The 15,757-nt window shown below is 47.1% G+C and overlaps 2 protein-coding genes across 9 annotated transcripts in view; both read right to left on the reverse strand.

Moving 5' to 3' along the window:
• YLPM1 (YLP motif containing 1) overlaps positions 1–7,791 on the reverse strand; it is a 38,194-nt gene extending 30,403 nt beyond the window's left edge. For 4 of the 7 annotated variants that reach the window (XR_014693189.1, XM_084519609.1, XM_084519607.1 and 1 more), the window contains exons 1-3: positions 6,664–7,789; positions 1,871–2,116; positions 772–966 (exon numbers count right to left, since the gene is read on the reverse strand). Coding sequence is in view for 5 of the 7 variants with exons in the window: in XM_084519609.1 (XP_084375735.1) it covers positions 772–966; positions 1,871–2,116; positions 6,664–7,758 (1,536 nt within the window). In the remaining 2 variants the exon portion in view is untranslated. Of the gene's footprint in view, positions 1–771; positions 967–1,870; positions 2,117–6,663 lie in introns of all 7 variants that reach the window. The other 3 variants (XR_014693188.1, XM_084519608.1, XM_084519610.1) reach the window with 2 other exon arrangements.
• Positions 7,792–11,580: 3,789 nt separating this feature from the next.
• FCF1 (FCF1 rRNA-processing protein) lies at positions 11,581–15,744 on the reverse strand. 2 transcript variants are annotated; one of them, XM_084519612.1, is made up of 8 exons: positions 15,695–15,744; positions 15,513–15,580; positions 15,311–15,385; positions 15,072–15,220; positions 14,516–14,588; positions 14,023–14,110; positions 13,526–13,620; positions 11,581–12,218 (listed from the first exon to the last, which is right to left on the reverse strand). In XM_084519612.1, the coding sequence occupies exons 2-8, from the start codon at positions 15,545–15,547 to the stop codon at positions 12,170–12,172; spliced, it is 564 nt and encodes a 187-aa protein (XP_084375738.1). In that variant the 5' UTR covers positions 15,548–15,580; positions 15,695–15,744; the 3' UTR covers positions 11,581–12,169. The 2 variants fall into 2 exon arrangements, with proteins under 2 accessions (XP_084375738.1, XP_084375737.1); XM_084519611.1 differs by having other exon boundaries at positions 15,684–15,739.
• Between the last annotated feature and the right edge of the window lie 13 nt (positions 15,745–15,757).

The following is a 15,757-nucleotide window of genomic DNA, read 5'->3' on the forward strand; positions in this document are numbered from 1 at the left end:
GTCAGCAATGATTTTTCTCTAACCTTTTGCTAGATCATAATTTGCACAGCACAGCTTCTATCAGCAGTTTGTCTTTCTTATGTGTACACACAGGTCCTAATACCCATGGGCTTAATCTGTTCTGAGATTTTTAGGTTTACATTTTTTTTTTTTTTTAAACAAACCCGACAGCCCAAACCACTTAAGGAATGCTTAAACCACAAAAAGCTGACTCAACTAATAAAGCAATCAGCTTCTACTTTAAAGGCTGCAACAGTATAATTATCTGAATCTGTTATTAAGACACCATCACTGTACACATTTGTACTGTATGACATTGTAAAAAAAAAAAAAAAAAAAAAAAAAAAAAAAAAAAAAAAGGGGGGGGGGGAGGGGAGAACACGGCTACTAGATTACCTCACACCATCTGTGTAACTGACCTTTCTCCTGAAGAATTTCTCCAGCAGTAAAATGTTCAAAACTGAGTAAATTCAACACTGTGTTCAGTTTTGCTCCTGTACCACTCAGGTATGTCTGAAAATCGTTTGACAAGCATACAGTCTTATATTTCTCATCCTACTAAAGCTTCATCACCACCTCTCAATTTTTTTTTTTTTCATTCTGAAGTTGAGTGCCAGTAGGAAAAGGGGATATAGACTTCTGTGCATGCAGAAAAAGTAGCTAGACAAATAAGCCAGCCATGGCAAATTATTCAACTACTTATTTTGCAGTAAACCATAACTGTTAGGTCACTCACAAAGTATATCAAATACCATCTCCTCAGTGTTTCACCTGTAAATGCAGAGGCTGTTGCATGATCTGTTGATACTGCTGTACTATCTGCTGCAGCTGGGCATGCTTCTGCATTATCCTCTGGTACTGAAATCCAACTCGGTGATGGGGATGCTGCTGCCATTGAGCTGCTGCTGCTTGCAACTGTTGCAACCTCAAATCTTCCTCGGGGTCATCAGGAGGATCAATATTGAGCTAGGGAAATAGGCAAATATTATAAATAAAGGGAGACTTCTTCCGTCAGAAGAGAAGAACCCTGGGTCGTGACACAGTTTGCAAGAACTTTCTCAGCATTCCTTATTTTATCAGCCTGTATTTCAGTGTTCTGGCCACCCCTAACTGCTGGAAGGCTGATTTGTATTTCCTTTATTCTTGTACAGTCTGATCTAAAGGTTAGGCTGATGGGGATTAGGGTGTTCATACACACAGAAACTTACCTGTAGGTAAGAGATTAAAGCAGATCTGTTCTGTGCTGCTCACACCAAAGGCAGTGAGACAGCAGTGCTTTTTCATGATGAGGTAAAGGAATTCCAAATGCATCATTTTGCCACTTGGTAGGAACCTGCACACCATAAATTTAAAGCGGAGCACATCCTGTAGGGTAATCTACCACCTTACAGTAATCTGTTCAAACATCATAGACATTACCTCCATCCATTATGGAGCAACTGACATGAAGCACTCTGTCTAAATATTCTGTACCAAGCTCTTGGCTTTCAGAAAAACTATAATACGCAGGGAGAAAGGGAGACAGAACTGAAACTGACAGAAAAGAATTAAAAAATCTTGTCCAAAAGCATCTACTGAGTGCTTGATTTTGCACTTAGGTATCGCAACGTGTTTCTCACAGACAAAGATGACAACGTTGGGGAAAGCGTGAGTGAGTCAAGCCTGGTGCATGTGTGGGTGACTATGTTAAGTCTGCATATGAGAGTATTTTTTTTTTAAATGGTGCAGCCTTAACAAATGTTCTTTTCATGTTGTTTTACCATATTTAGTTATTGTTACACAGTATGCAGGAGAATATGATGGAAATATTTTCCTGCTTTGTCCCCTTCTAGCACAACATAACACAGCAGCATCTCCCTGCAAAGCCTACCTGAGTTTCAGTGGCTGTAAGAGAAGAGTCGTCTTCTTTGGAAGCTGGAGGCAGGGATTCATTCAGCGGAGGAGGTTCAGACTGCTGAGTTGAAGCACCCATTTTCCCTTCTTCAGACTTCGCTCTCTGTTCAGACGTATCCTTCCCTACTCCTGGCCCTTTCATTTGCTGCTGTCCCTGAGCATGGGCTTTTGCCCTTTGCTGCAGGCTAAGCAGGTGTTGCTGGTACCAGTATTGCTGCTGTTCCTACAACAGACAGAAAGTTTCTCAGAAAAACAGCTTTCACGGGAAAAAAAAAACACATGAGCATTAATTCATGATAGTTGCTAGAATCATGCAGAAGAATCATATGCTAGAAAAATGTTTAAATCTATTTTGAGAGAAAACTCACTCATCAACAGCAGATCAAAAAGTATAATCAACATTCAGACACTACCGTGGTGTGTACCATGCCTCACGTAATTTCCTGCTCCAAAGAGCTTGCAACTAAAGAAAATAATAAAAATCAGAAAAATGACAAGTAAATTAAAGTACTACAGGCACGTAGTAGGTACTACACTTATTAAGTTTAGTGCTTTTTATTCCTAGCAAATATACGTACATATTTTGAGACTAACTTAGGTAAAATGAAGGGAAAATGGAAGACAACAAATGTGAGCAAGGGAGTGGTAAGAAGTCTGAAACATACAAAAAAGATGACAAGTGTGAATGGCAGAGTAACTGGGATGGAGAGATTGGAATAAAGGTTTGGAAAGGAAAAAGAACAATCAGAGCCAACAAACAGTGCAGATTATTTATTATCTGGATCCTGATTAACGTTCAGCAGCTGAAAGGGTAAACAGATATGGCTGCACCCGAAGAACCAGCCATCTAAGAAGCAGTTCAGCTTTCAGTTTTAAATACTTCAGGCTAGAATTAGGGGACTCCCAGAGCATGAAAATAGCTTCAAACCACTGCGAGCTGCCACCAGCATGAAGAACCAACGACTAACGTGGCAAATCTCAATGCTTACCGGACAGTGCACCTTAAAGAAAGCCAAGCAGGAACCAAGTAATCTCTCCAACTAATACAAGAGGTATCAGGCATCAGATCAGACTGGCAGGATAGACTAAAAACTGCCAGGAGGCAGCTGAAGAATGAAGGTGAAGACCTGACACGGCCTTGTGCTATGCAAGTCCCTGCCAGAGAACACGGGAGGTGATGAAATGTTACGGATTCAAGACACAGCTCCATAAGCTCGTAGAATAAAATTCTCCAGATTTTAAAAGCAAAGATAGTGGCCACTGCTAGGGCAGCTCCTGTATTTTAGGGCAGAATATACTTGACTTTTAAACTCTCACGTCAGCTGTACCACCTTTGAGGATCTGTGACTGCTCTACATCTTTTTTCATATTCTTCTGTCCTTCCTTTCCATCCAAGCATGCGCTGCTGAGAAAAGAAATCCCTAAAGAGCCTACTCACAAACAAAAGAATATTTTAAGATGTCCTTGCCTTTTGGGTAAGTGTGAGAACTGCAGTCGTAGGTGTTGTCTGATGTGATTGCTCAAAACTGAACCGTTCAACTTATCTTTAAGCGGGTTTAAGAGAAGCACAGGCTTCCTCCAAAAGCCTACCTCACACTCAAAATGGGAGTGATGGTTTCGACTGCTAAGCGCCTAGCACACACAAGCACGCAGATGTATTCTTTAAAAACACTTCTGTAAAACTGCAGCTTGGAGATGAGGTCAGCGAAAGGAGAGGCTATGCTTGGACTTCGTGGTGATCCTGCAGTGACTTCAGCCAAGGGTCTTTTTAACAAGAACATGACTCAGAGGAGCTCTCACGGGTGGAGGACGTGCATTCACGCTGCAGCATGGAACCTCTCAAACATCTTCAACAACAGGCTGTAAGGAGGGTAAGTTTCAACAGCAGGGAGGAGCACACGTCCCTCCCCGGTTACACAAAAGATGATTAAATTTATCCCTTTCAAACGGCACCGTAAGGGGATTTAACACAACAGGGCTGGATGCCATGCTCTAGAGGAATGAGGATGAGCACCTGTTATGACTGCCATGAAACTCTTCATCTGGAGATCCACCTCGTTTTCTCCTCATTCGAGGATTCACAGGACTAGGATTATAGGAGTAGGATTCACAGAAAGAGCTTTAAATGACACCACCCTGTCACATACTTTTCACAGCAAGGTCAGCAACACATGCACTTGCAGATGCGAGCTGAAAAGTGAGAGAAAAGTGAAACGCAGGTTTCTATTGCTCAGGCTGAAGAAAACAGAAGTATTCACGGAGGAAAAAAAGCCAAGTTATTTGAGCACTTATCTCTTTAAGATAACTTCAAGTTCTTCATAATTCAAGTCCAACGACGAGCCCTATATCTAAGGAAGACAGCAGCATTACCATGAGCCTTTTTCCATCTCTGGCTGACCAAGAGGCGCCTCTGGCATCACACAGACACCACCGAGACCAGCCCTGACCACCTAAAGCACAACCCCGAGCAACACAGATCCGCTCCGACGAGGAGTTTCAATGCAGCCAGTTCTCTGCACGTGACAATGGCCATGAACTCGAGCTTGACAAAGGCTGGGAAATTGCAGCGATGTGTCGTGTTCTCTGCTCCCTCTCCGCTTGGCTCCGTGCGTCCTCACAGTCCCCAGCTGGCGATATCGGCCCAGCCATGTCCAGAGCCATGCCAAAATAACAGAGGAGGGATTTTAGAGAGGCTGCTGAAAGGTGACCCGGTGAAGCTGCAGTAGCTTTACCAGAAGCATATAAATACATATTTATGGGTACAGCTGCACCCGCTCAGATTTGCTCCCTACTGTAAATAAATGGCAGCATACGGCGCGCAAACATCAGATGGAGCATTAAGGAAACACCAGGAGCATTTGAACAGAACTTGTCAGGAGCTGTATCTAACTGCGGGGAAAGACAAGAAGCCAGAAACCTACCCCGACTGTACGCTTGGGAAAAACTGCACTAAACTCTAAAGGTTGTCCCAGCAAAGAAAAGTACCTTACACTTGAAAGGGAAACAGCAGAGTACTCAGCACTGGCAAATTCCACAGCATTTCCTTTGTTAAGAGAAAAACACCGATCTGTTTTGGCTGCAGCCGCTGCTACCGTTGGATGAGAACAGAAAGAATTGCTTTCAATTACCATTAAAAAAAAAAAAGAGCTTAATAGGATTTTATAAGTGATGAGTTATGGTCCCCACTAAGCTTTTAAAATCGCTAGCAAGAAAGCCTCACTGCTTTGCTTTCGCTATTCCTATTGCATAAGGATTTACTGCCCCAAATCCTGTCTTGTAGTACAGCCAGACAGTCAAAATTTTATCAAATTTATGGCCAGCAAAGTACCATATTCCTTTTGAATTAACACTGATTTGTGTAGGAGACTAAGAACTACTTAAGATACAAATTGTTTGTACAAACACTCATGAAACAGACAAGGTAAACTTTGGAGATGCTTTTCAGCAGCATTCTGCTCTGTCTGCGTGCAGTACAATAACACATTAATTGTGATTATTCTGGGAAGGACAAGTGCTGAGGAAGAATTGAAATCTTAGCAGTTATGAAATTTCTGGCTTCATAATGGGGGAGGAATTACTTCAGTGCTTGATCGGGAGTTTAGTAATTTAAGAATCCAGCAGCAGCCTCAATACCAAATTAACATCCCTTTCAATGTCTGATTTTCCAAGGTTTTGGCGTTAAAAAAAGAAAAATAATCCCATTCCTACCACTGTAAGACATGAACTAATACTGTTCAAAACCTTCATGAAATTAAATCTGTGAATCACTTTGCTAGGCAGGGATCAGCTACATGATACAAACTTAAAAATGGCACATTCCCAAATGCATCTATGCTCAGGTATGAAATTTGAATGGATACAAATTCAAAGGTGTCTCAACGACCGACAAATTTAAAACGTCACCAACTTCAACATGAGGCAACAGGAGTTTTGCAGACTTAGCTCCACATTTGTATCCTAAGTTCAATTTGCCAAAAATACATGTATTTTGAACTTAAATAAAATCCATCAACTTCTGAAAGCACATACATAGGCTTTGTTCTTGCAACTGGATCTCTACAAACTGACCCTAAAACCCTGCAGAAGCCTCAGCGAATCCGAAGGAACTGTATCCTTATAGCTGAGCACCTCAACTCGCACGCCTTTGTCCACGCTCAGCCTTCAACAAGTGAACTGTCCCTAACTTCACACATCAGGACAGGAACATCACCTGCAGAGGAAGTGCTCCCATCTAGGATGTTAAGCACATGTGCGCTTTGTGGTCACTTTGGCCCTCCTGTACCTATAAAAGTACACAGCCTCAGCCATAAGAGTACGTTTTGCCAAAAAAAGCATTTCAGAACACTTCTCTCTGCTGTGGTTTAAGCCGAAACCAGGACACTCTCACATGCCCTATGCAATCTCGTACTGGAGGACCAAACGCACAGCACAAAACTGATTTCCGGAGAGTGAAAGGCAACGAGGCACCACGGCAGCTTTAAGCGTAGCTGCTAAGAGTGAACAGCCACAACTCTGTACCTGTCAGAGCAACTGAAACAGGGTCCCCAAAGGACAGCTCAACGAGGAAATTAGTGAAAACAAGGGCAAAATAGGGTGCTGCAACATGCCATAAGCAGGCTGCCTGCAGCACCCTACAGAGGATGAGATGAAGCCAGCGAAGGCTCGGTGCATTTCACCTCCGTGCTGCGCTTTGGGAAACAATTCTCCAGAGCCCCCCGGACCCGTGGGGGGAACCACATCCAGCGGGGAGCCGGGCGATGCCTTCCTCACCTGCGGGGTCATGGTGGCCGGGTCGGGCTGCGGGGCGCCGTGCTGCTCGGGGGGGGCCCCACTGTCCTGGCCGCCCCCCTGGGGACCCTCGGGCAGGGACAGTGCCGGCGGGGGGGTGAAGTGCTGCGGGGCAGCCTTGGGGGCAGACAGGGAGGGAGCTGCCTGGGAAGGGGACGCCTGCGAGGGCAGCAGGTAGGGCTGGGGGGGCGCCAGGTAGGGCGGCCCGGGGGGGGGCAGGTAGGGCTGGGCGGCGTTGGATGCCGGCGGGGGCTCCAGGTAGGAAGGGGGCGGCTCGCTGAAGGAAGGGGGAGGCTGCGAAGCTTGGGGCCGGGGCAGGTAGGGCTGGAGCGGCGGGGACTGCCCGGGGGGCGGCTGCAGGTAGGGCTCCGGCTGGGGAGGCGGCAGGTAGGGCTGGCCGGAGGGGGGGGGGTGCAGGTAGGGCTGGGGGCCGGCGTTCGGCTGCGGCGACTGCGGCGGCGACGACAGCTCCATGTCCATGGGCACCGGCGACGAGGGCAGGGGCTCGCCCCACTCCCCGTGGCCGCCGGGCGGCTCCTGCCCGTCGCGGGGCTTGCGGCTCGGTGGCGGCGCGGCGGAGGCCGTCGGCGGAGGCTCTCGGTGGGCGAACTGCTTCTGGTAGCTGCGCACCGGCGGCACGGCCACGGCTGGGGGCGGCTGCTGCTGGTGCTGCTGCTGCTGCCAGTCCCCGAACGAGCCCGGCAGCGGCGGCGGCGGCGGCAGCCCCGGGGGGGGCGGCCCCGGGGGCGGCGGCGGCCCCAGCAGCACCGACTGCAGCTGCTTCTGGTGCATCTGCTGCAGCTGCTGCAGCTGCGCCAGGTGCTGCTCCTGCAGGCTGAGGAACCCCGACGTCCCGCCCGGCGGAGGGTGAGGAGGAGGAGGGTGAGGAGGAGGAGGCGGCGGCGGAGCGGCGGTGCTGGGCGCGGGGCCCGGCGGCGGGTAGCTGGGCAGCGGCATCGGCGGCACGGCGGGCGGCGGCACGGCCGGGGGAGGCATGGGGAGCGGCGGCGGGGGGATGGAGGTGGGCGGCGGCGGGTAGGGCCCCGCCGCGCCGTACAAGCCCCAGGCCGGGTACATGGCGGGGCGGCGCTGCCACAGGCCGCGGCGGCGGCGGCGGCGGAGGTGGAGGTGGTGGTGGAGGTGGAGGGAGGCCCCAGCGCGCCTGCGCGGGGAGCTGAGCCGGCCTCCCGGGCAGTAGAGAGGCAGCGCCGCGCTAGAGCGGCCCCCTCGGCGCCGCCTATCGGGGGGGCGGTGGGGAACGGGGAGAGGGAGGGGGGAGAGGGTAGAGCGTCGCGCTGCCTGAGGGCGGGGGGAGGAGGGGGGAGCGGCGGCCATTTTGTGTGCGCGGGGAGGGAGACGGGTGGGGGGTGTGTGTGTGGAGAAGTGAGAGGAGGGCTTGTTTCACCTCACTGGGATGTGATGGGGATAAACTGAGTGGCCACAATGGGAGCGGAGCGTTGGATGTGGGAAATCACCTCAGGCAGCACGGCGGCGGTGCTGCCTTGCTGCCTGCTGTCCCTCCACAGCCCGGGCAGCTGTCCCCATGGTCTCCAGTTCGTGGCTGGAGAGCAGCGTCCCTGCCCAGTCAGAAAACACAAACGAGAATCTCCCAGAAAAACTTCAGAGTTTGAACTTGATGATGACACACAAATCCTTGGGGAAACCACCTCAGTTCCACACACACAACTCTCCTGCCCAGAGGTGGTTATTGATCATTTTCTGCCTGTGGTGCTCCTTTATATTCACAGGATCACAGAATCATTTAGATTGGAAGAGACCTTCAAGATCATCTAGTCCAACCTACGACATAACACTAACATATTATTTCCCTTACAGTGAATATGACTCCCCGATAGCATTTGCACCTCTTACCCCTGCCTCTTCCAAATCCTACACGTAACACACATATCCCCAAGCCCTTTAGCCTAGTTTACTCACTAAGCTCTGAAAGCCTGTCATTTCAAAATAGAAAACTTCTGTGGCAAAGATCCTTTGATTTATCCGTTCCCTCATCATCAGTTTATTCACGGATCCTTCACGCAGGCCAGTCTCTTCCAATCTCCTTGCCATTTGTTGTGGTTTTTGTTGTGCCATGAAGAAATCCGTTACTTCCTCTTACCAATAAATACACGGACTCAACCACTTGCCGTAGCAAGCGTTTTCTGAGCTATATCTGGGAGGCTGAATTTAAGTGTAGCATCCAAATAGCCTGAGAGATGTTTCTGTCAATACTCAAATCTATTTTCGGCAGCACTAGAATTGTCTCCTCCCAGCCAAGATTATTACTGGCTTTACCCAACATTACCTTGTCCTAAAGCAACCCTGTTTTGTCCATCCCATGCCATCTTGCTCTTTTACAGTCTGTGACATTATTAGTGTATGTCATTCAGCTGTTTTTATTTTTTTGAATGGCTCACGCTCTTCCTAATTGCTGTTCTACCACATTTCGGTTACCCCTCAAATAGCTCAAGTCACATCTTGGATCAGTAGCTAAAGTTTCCTCATTTCAGTGGTGATAATGGTGCACCAATCCTGGGCCTTCTGGTGGCCCCCAGAAACGAAGGTTAATTATTTTCTCCTTTTCTTGCATAACTTCAGACTTTTTTTTTTTTTTTTGGTGGATTTTTCTGATTGTTTTCTCTGTCTTCAGAAGCTATGGAAACTGGCTATGGGAAAAGACAGGATGTTGTGGGGGAAGCTGGAAATCCTCGAGTTATTGGGAAACATTGCAGGCATCTGTTTGTTATCTTAACTTGTGTGCAGGTTTAAATCAAGTGCCAGAGTTGGGTCAGGCAGGAATTTATCTTCTGGTTTGGACCAGCAGAGTTCTGCATTCGTAGGAACATCAAAGCATTCTCGCTTAACAAGCTCTTTCCTATTATGCAGATAATGATCTTTCCCACCTCTGACCTACTGCAAGTTGGATCTGAGGCTGGGATGACATGGTGCACATGGGGTAAATACTTTCCCTTCAACTAAGTGTCTGAACCGCAGGTTCCCTGAGGACTGCTGGGGTTGGACTTGACGACTGAGGTTGTCTTTTCCTGTCCTGAGTTCCTCTTCTCATCAGGCTCTTTGCATTAATGCCCAAGATTTTCTGTCTTGCCGATTACACTCACTTTACAAAAATTTGCTGATGGATTTCCCTGCTGCTCATCCTCCAACCCTCAAGAAGTGTACTTCTTGAGCAGCTCCTTATGCCTCCTAGTAACAGGTTCTTCAGGTTACCAAAACAAGCAAGGCAGATTACTGAGTCTCTTATTTCTTAAAGTTTCTTGTAAATGTGCATATTTGCTTGTATTCCTACCAACAGTTCATTCAACATACATGTATTTTCATGAAGTCTATCCAACGAGCATTCTGCTGGCAAACAATCCCCAGATTCATCACGTTGCTGTGCCTTTGACCTCCCCATCGTGAAAAAGACTTTGTCAAATACTACCATAAGCATCCATTTCTTTCTCCTCCAGTCTCTTTTAATTTAGCTTAACTCAAGCAAAATTATTTGTATGGGGACAATTCTAGTTAACTCTCCTCCAATAAGTCTTTTAAAACTAGTGTTGCTCTGAAAACCAAGTAAAATAGATCTAATCCTACAACTGTTCCTCAGTCCTTGTTTGACTAAGTGTGGCCTTCAAATGTTCATGACAATACTTACTTTTAGCTTAAAGAAACATGACTTGAACCGAGAGTAGAAAATTAAGGATATTATTTTTGACCCGTACAGTTTTACACTGTGTCAAATTTCAGGTTGGTTGGTTGGTTGGTTGCCCTCTTCCTGGCTGGAGGTGGAGAAGATAAACTTCAGCTGTGATAGCGTGGAAGGGGCTGATGTGTTCTGAAAGTGTCAGCATGCTGTTATTTCAGGGATAAGTGTAGCAGGTGAGCCTGCAGCAAGCAAAGAGGTAGTATGGGGATAAGTCTGATGTGTTCCCAAAGTTTCCTACAACAGCTGTAAAGGAATGTGCTAGCACAAAGGTTATTAGCATGTAGGGACATTTCCCAAGGACAGAAAATGATTAGCAGAGAAGTGTTATTTTCACTATGCTGCCTAGCCTACAGGGATTTGAGTTCAGCCATTCTCTGCAGCCTGCACCAGTGTAAGACACCACAGCGTAAAAGCTCTATTAAAGAGTTTGGACGTTTTCTTAATTACACCAAGCATATCAATTTCAGTCTCCCGTTCACACCCCATCGCCAGTATTTTGGCCAGGAGGCACACTGCAGCATGTGAGCCTCCGGTGACTCAATTCCTCTCTCATCACTCAGGCTTAAAACTATTCACTTCACCACAGAGGAACAGAGATCAGAAGAGCAAAATAAATTACTAAAAATAAAAGAGTAATAGGGAAGATATGAGAATGCAGAGCATGCCTCTGGGAAGACAAAAGCAATATAGCTTTGAAGTACTTTTTCCACTGCATTTCTCCATCTGGCTTAACCATCTCACTCCTGACCACTTCCTTCCCATGTTGCTGCAAATGCTGCAGGTCTCTGAGACTCACTTGATCTGCAGCCATCGCTCTGGTTTTTCCCCACTTACTCTGCTCCCACCCCACATTAACACCTTTCACTTTGACACCTTCCTGTACACACCGGTGTTCTCCTCTTCCATGACACCTATGGAAAGGAATGAGACTTTGAAGTGCATAGGTGCCAAGCAATCAAGAGGGAGAGGTATGTCCAGACCCAACAACTCTCATCATCATTCTGCCTGTAAGCAAAAGAGCTGGGCTGCTGGCTGATCCAGTAAAAATATGCTGCAAGATGATGCAATTATACCTTAAGTACAAACTCCACTGGTAAGAAGAGAGGTTAAGAATGCACTAAGTACCTAAGTGAGGGTTAGAAGATGAACAAGGACACATTGAGTTTAGGAAACATGGAGCAGGACACAACTTGATTCCACTCAATGTATTGAGATATAGTTGAATAAAAGCCCATCAACCCAAAAATAAAATTTTTCAGAGCACTGGTCCAGAGAAGGCAGCCTACTGGTGTAGACTTGACGGCTTTTCTTCAGAATGCAGCCTCCAATTTGCTTGTGGGACAGATGTGAGGGAGTATTACAAGGAAATACTCATGCTGCTGCAGATGCAGAAATAAGAAACTTCCAATACTTCTGTGGTTCCATTCTCAGTCATAGTTGGACCATCACTTATATTTATTTAAGAATGCCAAAATCACCTTTTTGAATAATCCCAACACGAAAACGAAGAGGGAGTTAGGCATATACTTGTCCATAGAGACCTCTTGTTCCCATATCCTCCTCCCAGCTATAGGTTATCAGGTGCAGTCAGAACAAGGATGAATAAAAAAAGAATCCTACAAATAGCTTTTTCTTAGAGGGTCAAGGCTATGAAGTCAGTCCAGTATCACCCACAATCCTATGAGCAGGGTCCCAGCAAAAAAGAAAGCAGGAGGGTTGGGAAAAGAAGGACCCTTATCCTGCCTTAGAGTCCTGGCGTTCATGGCTTGGATGGAGAGGTTAGAATCGAGGAGCTCCGTAATCATCTGGCATCCTCTCAATATTGTATCTGCAAAAGAAAGAGGGAAAATGTATGAAGACAACCTGATCCATACAGTTCCCCTCCCTGTGCAGCAAAATGCTTACAGGGAGACTGAACAACAAACAGCTTTATTGCATTTCTATCTCAGCTCAGATCGTAAAGAGGGAAAAAACATTACTTCTGAGAAAAAAGTAGATTTCATAAGATTACCCCCCAGCATTAATCTCAAACTCTTTAGAGCTCAGGCATCTCAAGAAGTCACTATCCCCAGAGAAGGAAAAAAAGAGTGTTTTTTTGTAAGATCTGCCTTAGGCTTTAAGAATAAACCCACTGTGCAGAACAGAACGTTGTCCATTTGACTTGGAATTCAAGGGCAAAATTAGTAGGGGCAAAGATATTTTGAGAGAAAATCTCCTAATCACATTCTAGTTACAGATCAGTTTGAACTCCATGTATTTATGCAATTTTAGCAATTTGCCTCCTCATTTCTGACATTCTGCTCTCTGTCTGCATATTACCAGACTCTCTCCACTGTTAGCACACCTGCCTCCCAGTGTCTCTCCCATCTCATCTAAAAACTGACTGTTTTCTCTCCACATCCCATTTCTTCTCCCTACCATGCTACCAAACATATCTACCCTACTTTGAAACAATTTGGCATAGGTTCTACGCAAGATAAAACTTCTGTGTTGTAATTATGCACAAGAGATATTAAAACAGTGTATATGACAAATGAACATGAGTAAAGTCCTCTTAGTCTAGCCTTTACAACAGGCACTTCAGAAGGAACAGCAAACAAACTAAAGCAAATGCTGTTACAGTAGATCACTGCTTCTACTGTATATGTATTTAAAATATATATATATTAAAGCAAGCCAGTGCTTGCACATATGGGAAAAATCTGTTGCTTTGAAATTGCTGCAGTAGCGTCTTTCCAAGTTGGTTTGATTTTTAGCTAAAAAGCAAATTCAGTTTCTTAGCGGAGGGTACACAAAGTTTCCAAATAGAACATGGAACAGGAACGTTTCCTCAAAAATCTATAGAATGCACTTGCCTGACAGCCTTGATCCTGCTGCTGCTAAGCAGCCCTGAACTATGGAAACACTGGCCTCAAGGAAACAAATTTCCAGATAAAAGCAAGTGAACGTGGAGGCTGCAATAAAAGCGGGTCTACAACCAGTCTCTTCCCAGCAGCAGCTATACATCTACTTTTGTGCAAACACTAGGCCCTTTAGTACAACCTGTGCTATAGACAGTGCAGGAGAGAAATATATGGCAACAGAGTCCTTGTCAGACAATGACTGAGCCTGGCATCGATGTCAGAGGTCCCTTACCTGTGCCTGGAAATGTACATTATGGGCACTCCTGGGATTTTTCGTATTCTCCTCTTGAGCTCTTTATCCACTGTGGCCACTATGTAGCATTTGTGCTGAAAAGAAGAGGCAAGTCAGATTCATTACTAGTGAACTGGCAAACACAGACAAAGCCAAGCAAAAGCCTCAGTGCAGTTAGCTCAGTAAACACAAGAGGGCTGCTAGTGTCTAGTGAGGCATTTCTAGGACTTTGTTATTCCATAGGCATAACATCCTTCTGCTCACCAAAACAGACTCCGAGAAACATCTAAAGGCTGTCCAGCCTTTCCAGCCGACAACTTTCCCACACTTCTTGATGCTGTCTTATGCAAGAATGCTTGGGGAAGGCTAGATACTCCTCCAAAGAAAGCTGTGCTAAGGACTGAAACTGCCCCTTTACAAGACTTTGCAGTTACTTTGCAGAAAAGTTAAGCCATCAGTAACCAGCAGGGTTCAGGAATTTTCAGAAACATTAGTACCTGAGTGACTCTTTGTACCAAGCAGTCATCAGCATAGGTTCCTTTGTGCATACACGGCAAGCGTTCAAACCGAGGGTCCTTGGCAATTCTGTGGGGATACGTACATTCAGCATCACAGCAATCAGACCAGGAGAAGTGTACTTTAATACCATACAGAGGAACAGGAACACTTCTTTCTGTGACATGCAGCAGGTTATACTCAAAACAAGGGCTTGGAGCAAATGGTACAGTTCAGTCAACCGTAATGAGGAGCAAAACCAGCATGCCATTTGTCTGGCTAAGTTTTTCTTAGTACTTGTTAGTTGGGTTCCAAGATCCCCACAATGTTAAGCTCTCGCTGAACCTGTAATACTGATCTCATAGACCTGCAGAAACAAAACCCAGCTCAAGACCTAAAAGCCTTCTAGTAAAATAGCACCATCATGGCAAGTCCTTCTCATTTCTTTATCAAAATACTAAGTTGTAGAAACAGAGAGGAACACCCTGCACGTACCTTAATGCCACACGGTACCTCTGTCCTAGCTTCTCAATTTCAGCCATTACGCAATCTGTGATACATGGAATACCTAAATGCAAAAAAAAAAAAAAAAAAAGACAACATTCAAAGTCTGTATTAGAACAAAACAGTATTTCTTTACAGACCTCTACAGCACTGAGCACATGCCCTGGAACAGTTATCTGGCATGGGACTCCATGTCCATCTGTCTGGAACTCTGTAACATATTCACAGTTTTGAACTGCTAAGAGCAAAGTGATGAAATGTAAAACCACCAAGGAGTAGTCTGACAATGCCACAGTAATTTTAGATTTTTAACTTGTTAATGCTTTACTTTTGCTGAGATCAGTGTTTAAGGCAATTGTCTGACTGAAACCAAGGGTGGTTCTGGGGTTACCACAGGCTGGTCCAGAGTTACCGTAGGCCATCGAGAACGAGCTCCATGAGCTCACTACAGCACGTAGCTTTTTTCAAGGCTTCTCTTGCCCTCAGCCAGTGGTGTGAGGCTGACAGGGCACATCCTACGTGGCCCAGAAGCGCGGCCGCCACTCACACTTGGCGTAGAGGCAGTCCATCATGGACTGCACCAGGTCCAGCTTGGCTTTGATGGAGAAGTTGATGAAGTTCGTGTCCACCAGGATGTGGTACGGCGGCCCGAGCTGCGTGTTGTACTGGAAGAACAGGCAGGACGGATGCTGGGGGCTGCGGGGAAGACAAGGATTCACCTCAGTCAGCTGTGACCGAGGAGCGGGGAGCTCCTACAGCCTGCAGCGGGCGAGGGCAGGCACTTACACCTCCCGCTCCTTGATGGCGCTCGGGTCCTCCTCCTTCTTCTTGGCGGGGGCTTTCGCCCGCTCCTTCTCGTTGCTGCAACGAAGCGGGGGCACCGCTGGGGGACGGCGGCAGCGGAGGGGCCCGGCGGGGATCCCAGCAGCACCGGGACCGTCCCTGTGTCCACCCCCATGCCCATCCCCATCCCCGTGCGGGCACTCACATGCGCTGGTCCCGCAGGCTGATCATGCGCTTCATCACCGCGTACTTCCGCGCCTTCTTCTGCTTCCCCTGCAACGAGACGCGGCCGCCGTCAGCAGGGCACGGCTCCCCGCTGTCCCCGCGGTGTCCCCGCGGTGTCCCCCCGGTCCCCTCACCCCGTGTCCCCCCTCACCATGCTGCCACCACCACCACCACCACCAGCACCAGTTCCGGCGCCTCCACCAGCGTCACCGTGTCCCGCCCCGC

This window comes from Aythya ferina (genome assembly GCF_964211825.1).
Source record: "Aythya ferina genome assembly, chromosome: 5".
NCBI classification, from domain to species: domain Eukaryota; kingdom Metazoa; phylum Chordata; class Aves; order Anseriformes; family Anatidae; genus Aythya; species Aythya ferina.